General features: G+C 48.4%; 1 protein-coding gene across 4 annotated transcripts in view; it reads left to right on the forward strand.

The window, feature by feature from the left end:
• Window positions 1–5,212, forward strand: part of LOC112068806 (multivesicular body subunit 12B) — a 76,181-nt gene extending 70,969 nt beyond the window's left edge. For all 4 annotated transcript variants that reach the window (XM_024136015.2, XM_070438306.1, XM_024136014.2 and 1 more), the window contains exons 8-10: window positions 1,105–1,160; window positions 1,431–1,490; window positions 4,948–5,212. In XM_024136015.2, the coding sequence (XP_023991783.2) occupies window positions 1,105–1,160; window positions 1,431–1,490; window positions 4,948–4,959 (128 nt within the window). In that variant the 3' untranslated portion in view covers window positions 4,960–5,212. The remainder of the gene's footprint in view (window positions 1–1,104; window positions 1,161–1,430; window positions 1,491–4,947) is intronic.
• Window positions 5,213–5,779: the final 567 nt, after the last annotated feature.

The raw sequence follows: 5,779 nt of genomic DNA on the forward strand, positions 1-5,779 counted from the left end.
AAACTGACAGGTGAGTCCCGAATGATAAACATGAGGTGGGTGGTGGCGGGGGGGTGGGTGGGGGGTACAATGAGAAGCGGAAAAGCCTCAGACAGAAGTTGTCTTTTGAGGGAGGAAGGGTATTCGAGGCTTGTAAATGCTCAATGTAATTTACAATATTAATCTCTTTGCCGTTCAGCCTTATCGAGCGCTCACCCCACTCTTGGCGTCTCTCAGCTAAAATAGCAGTGACAGGCGAGGGTGCGCTTCATTTCCCCAGGGCACCCCATGTCATCCTGAACCTCTAACCCCTGGCCTACACCCCATGTCATCTGTACAGGATTTTAAATAAGATTTTAATTTCAGAAGTGTGACAAATGCAATCGTTGACATAGTTGATGGTCACAAGGCCTGCCATTTTAAATGTGGGAAAGGCAACATACCACACAGAGGGAGGTTGTAATTAACACTTTACTCCGACGTCTTCAATTTCATGTGTGTGTATGGATGAACCCAAAGCCATACGCTGGGGTCAAACTGAAACTTTGGTCAAACAAAACTATGCAGGCCCAAGTTTTTTTTGTTTTGTTATTTAACGATCATCATGGTTCCACATTATAGCTAAGCCATCAAACACCAGGAACAACACCAGGAATTTGACCTTGGAGCTAAAGAGCTATTTATATAGAGTTTGAATCTAGTGTATATATTTGGTTTCTTTTGGAGATATATTGGAACTTGAGGGAGGTTGATTAGCAATAAGGCAACMGTCCCAGTGGCCTCGACGGAACCTTCTGACAGAGGGTTTTTAGGTATTAATACATCATTTAGGGGTTACTTATATTTGTCCTGTTACACAAGTTTTTAATGGAAATGTATTTCTGCATATTCCAACTCCCCCTGGTACACCTTCGGGGAGTGGAGTACCATGCAGGGTCACCATTATACAGCGACCCTGGAGCATTTGAGGTTAAGTGCCTTGCTCAAGGGCACAGCGACAGATGTTTCACCTAGTCAGCTCGGGGTTTTCAAACCAGAAACCTTTCGGTTACTGGCTCAGCGCCCTAACATCGAGACCAGCCATTTGTATCTTGTGGCGTAATGAGTCTCCTTTGTCTCTTTCAGCAATGGATGGAGTGCCTTTCATGATCTCTGAGAAGTTTGCCTGCGCTTCCGATGATGTGAGTCTGTCTTTCGGTTGGTTCACTCACAAAATGTCCTCTTGACTGTTGAGCATCATAGTTGTGAGAGAGGGAAAAAAATGCAATGGGCAATATTCTTGCCTCTGATGTAGATATAAGCCTGATTAGATTGTTGCTCAGTATGTGTGAAACTGTTTGAAGAAGAGTAGGCACAGACTGAGAGAAKAGAAGTCTGTGTTAAACTTACATGCATTCAACATGCTCGCTCAGCCTGTCAACTTCATGTCCTGTCGGCCATCTGTRTTGCAGCTGCAGCAGGTGGATCTGATGGGCATCACAATCAAGTCGCTGACGGAGATTGAGAAAGAGGTGAGTACACCGTCTCACTCCGGGCTAACCCGTACTAGCCTGGTTCCAGATCTGTTTGTGCCGTCTTGCCAACTCCTGTGGTCCTTGTCATGCCGAACACCATAGGAGTTGGCAAGACTCCACAAACCGAGYCTGGAGAACAGGCTAAACTCATACCACCATGTACACTGACCCACCGAGACATATGACATCATCGACTGCCTTCAAAACGGGTTCTAGCATTTGATAGAGGCCCGGGTGTTCACACTTCTGGTCTCATGTTGATTATGTAAAAGGCTTTTACACGTGGAGGTTAGAGGAGCCTTTCCAGCAGAGATGAGCCCTCTCTGAATGAAACCACCTCTCTGTCAGAGCACTGAACTGTATGTGCCTCTTAAAAGAATAAATGAGCCGTGACGTTGCCCCTACCTAGTGTGCGAGGGCTCCAAGTAAGTCGTTGTGTCTAATCCACATGATCAGTGGAATGGAAGGAACCCAGAGAAAATGAGTTAAATGGAGATGAGGTGCATAGCTTATTTGTTAGTGCTTTGTGAAGGCAGCATTTTCAGTTACTGTTGCAATGTTGTATTTGTGCCACTGCATTTCTTCAACTGTCCACTAGAGGTCGGTATTTGACTTATTTCGCCCTCTACTCTGTGAAGTTTGCCCGTCGAAGGGTTGCATGTTAAAATGTGCTGATGCTATTCAAAATACAGTAACTAAGGGAAGACATTTTGAGTAAATGAAAAGGCATGATCCAGTGATGAGAAGGGATCCTGTAATCAGATACAGCAGCCAATCATATTTTTGGGGGGGCGGGTGCTACATGCTTTTCTCCCCTCATTGCTTCAGATGGTGTCGGTTCCAACCATTAGGCTCCCATTTCCCCAATGACTATGAGGAACTTGCGGACATCGTAATTGGTGTCTCTCTAAGTGTTGATTAGCCCACAATTTGAGTTGACGTCTTCATCCTGTGGGGGGCTGCAACGGGAGAGATGAGGGAGATGAGGGACACGGGATAAGGGAGGAGATGAGGGAGAGTGAGGGACACGGGATGAGGGAGAGATGAGGGACAAGGGATGAGGGAGAGATGGGACAAGGGATGAGGAAGAATTGCAGGGATGAGGGAGAGATGGACAAAGGAATAGGAAGTTGTGATGATGCGATGAGTGGAAAATGGCAAGGGATGAGGAAGAATTGCAGGATGAGGGAGAGATGGACAAGGAATGAGGGAGTGGGTGATGAATTGGGGGATGGGGAGATGGAAAGGGATGAGGAAGATTGAGGGATGAGGGAGAGATGGACAAGGGATGAGGAAGAATTGCAGGGATGAGGGAGAGATGGAAAGGATGAGGAAGTGGTGATGAATTGCAGGGATGAGGGAGAGATGGACAAAAGGGATGAGGAAGAGGTGATGAATTGCAGGGATGAGGGAGAGATGGACAAGGGATGAGGAGAGATGGTGATGAATTGCAGGGATGAGGGAGAGATGGAAAGGGTGAAAGATAAAAGACCAACCAATGTCTTAAAACCTGGAATGTGCGAATGAACATGGCAGAGAAACAATATTGTCTCAAACATACCATCGGAGCTGGTGATTCAGTTGAGACAATAGATCGGACAGGTGAGTCTCAGTTGAGACATAGATCGGAACAGGTGGTCTCATGGACAATAGATCGGAACAGTGAGTCTAGTTGGAGACAATAGATCGGAACAGGTGATCTCAGTTGAGACATAGATGGGAAAGGAGTCTCAGTTGAGACAATAGATCGGAACAGGTGAGTATCAGTTGAGACTAATCCTTGTTTAAGTAAGGTAATAAATAAAGGTTTAGGGTTAAGACAAATACAAGATGCTTTGTTGATCTGCTCTACTGGGAGATCTGCTGTGGTACATACAACGTGTTGTATGTATGTCCTCTGGAATTGCTTTTCAAGCCGTGAATTGGTGCGGTGGGAATACCGTTAACTGTCGCTTGTTTAACCGAATCCTGTGATATGGACGAGATATGTCATTGAAGTCCACCAGCATCGCCTAGTGCCTGGTTTCTTACCACAGCATCGGCTAGTGCCCTGTTTCTTACACACGCATCGGCTAGTGCCCTGGTTTCTTCCACAGCATCTAGTGCCCTGGTTTCTTACCACACAGCATGCGCCTCTAGTGTCTGGTTTTTACCAACATCGCTAGTGCCCTGGTTTCTTACACACAGCATCGCTAGTGCCCTGGTTTCTTACCAACAGCATACCTAGTGCCTGGTTTCTTACACAGCATCGCCTAGTGCGCCTGGTTTCTTACACAGCATCGCCTAGTGCCCTGGTTTCTTACCACAGCAGCATCGCCTAGTGCTGGTTTCTTACCACAGCATCGCCTAGTGCCCTGGTTTCTTACCACAGCATCGCCTAGTGCCTGGTTTCTTACACACAGCATCGCCTAGTGCCCTGGTTTCTTACCACAGCATCGCCTAGTGCCTGGTTTTTACCAACGCATCGCCTAGTGCCTGGTTTCTTAGCACACAGCACGCCTAGTGCCTGGTTTTCTTACCACACAGCATCGCTAGTGCCATGGTTTCTTACCACACAGCATCGCCTAGTGCCCTGGTTTTTACACACAGCATGCCTAGTGCCCTGGTTTCTTACCACAGCATGCCTAGTCATGGTTTCTTACCACAGCATGGCCTAGTGCCTGGTTTCTTACCACAGCATGGCTAGTGCCCTGGTTTCTTACCACAGCATCGCCTAGTGCCCTGGTTTCTTACCACGCGCATCGTAGTGCCCTGGTTTCTTACCACAGCATCGCCTAGTGCCCTGGTTTCTTACCACAGCATCGCCTAGTGCCCTGGTTTCTTACACAGCATCGCCTAGTGCCCTGGTTCTTCCCACAGTCACCTAGTGCTGGTTTTTAGCACAGCATCGCCTAGTCCCTGGTTTCTTAGACACAGCATCGCCTAATGCCCTGGTTTCTTAGCACAGCATCGCCTAGTGCCCTGGTTTTCTTACCACAGCATGCCTAGTGCCTGTTACCATCCCTGGCTGTTTCTTACACAGCATCGCCTAGTGCCTGGTTTCTGCACAGCAGCACCTAATGCCCTGGTTTCTACACAGCATCGCCTAGTGCCCTGGTTTCTACCACAGCATCGCCTAGTGCCTGGTTTCTTACCACACAGCATTTTAATAAGCATTTGTTTGGATTTAATGAGTTCGGTTTGATTCCAGACTCAAGCATCTATCAGTGGGGAACTACATTCTATTTTTGTGGTGAAAGAATTTGTTTGGCTTGTGCTGGCCTCGCCACAAGGGGAATACTTTGACCAAAAATCATGTCAGAGACTAATGGGTGGCCCTAACAGTTTTCAAAGGTGTGTTAACAAATGCACTAAATATGCTTTATTATTTATAAATGTATTTAATGTAGTCCTGATAATAGTTGATGACATGTTATCTTTCTTTCCATCTCTCTCCATCTACCTTTTCTCTCAGTACGGAGTATAGTTTCCCACAGAGCACAGCGCAGCAGCGAGGCTGCCCCCAGTCCCACACGGATCTCCCTGGGCTCTGAGGCCTGAGCCCCCCCCCCCCCCTCAGTCCCACACAGATCTGAGCCCCCCCTCCTCCCTACAGAAGAGACCTGAGCCTTCTCCCCTACAGAGAGACCTGAGCCTTCTCCCTACAGAGAGGTCTGAGCTCCCCCCTCCTCCCCTACAGAGAGATCTAAGCCTCTCCCTCCTTCCTCCTCCCCTACAGAGGGTTCTGAGCCTCCCAGTCCTCAGCAGGAGAGAGGAGAGACTCACACTACTACTACTACTGAGACATCCCACACAAACAAGCAGAGAGAGAGAGCGACAGAGGAAACTAGGTCTCCCTCACTCCCTTCGGCCTCTCCTCCTGCCACTCCAGCTCCCTACCATCTCCTGCTCTGCCTCCTCTCCTCCTCTCCCTCACTCTTCTTTGTCTGCCTCCTCCACTCTTCCTTGTCTGCCTCCTCTCCACTCCTCCTTGTCTGCCTCCACTCTCCTTGTCTGCTCCTCACTCCTGCCCTTGGTTGGGTATGTGTCGGCTTCGCTCTTCAGCGATGCACTACGTTGCGCAGTTGGGATGTCGTGAGCCGCGTTGCACCGTGTGTGGGTTTACTAGACTGGTACACCTATTACTTGATATGCCTCCCTTTCTCCTCCTGTGGTGACTCGCTGTGGCGCGTGTTAGCACGAGCAGAGTTTGGGATGGCATCTATGCCCCCGTTGTTTTGGTGTGAGGTGATCGAACTGATTGGCGCTCTGTTAGCTCCTTTTGGATATGGGCGCTCCCTTTCGTC

The sequence above is a fragment of the Salvelinus sp. IW2-2015 genome, unplaced genomic scaffold, assembly GCF_002910315.2.
Source record: "Salvelinus sp. IW2-2015 unplaced genomic scaffold, ASM291031v2 Un_scaffold741, whole genome shotgun sequence".
NCBI lineage: Eukaryota > Metazoa > Chordata > Actinopteri > Salmoniformes > Salmonidae > Salvelinus > Salvelinus sp. IW2-2015.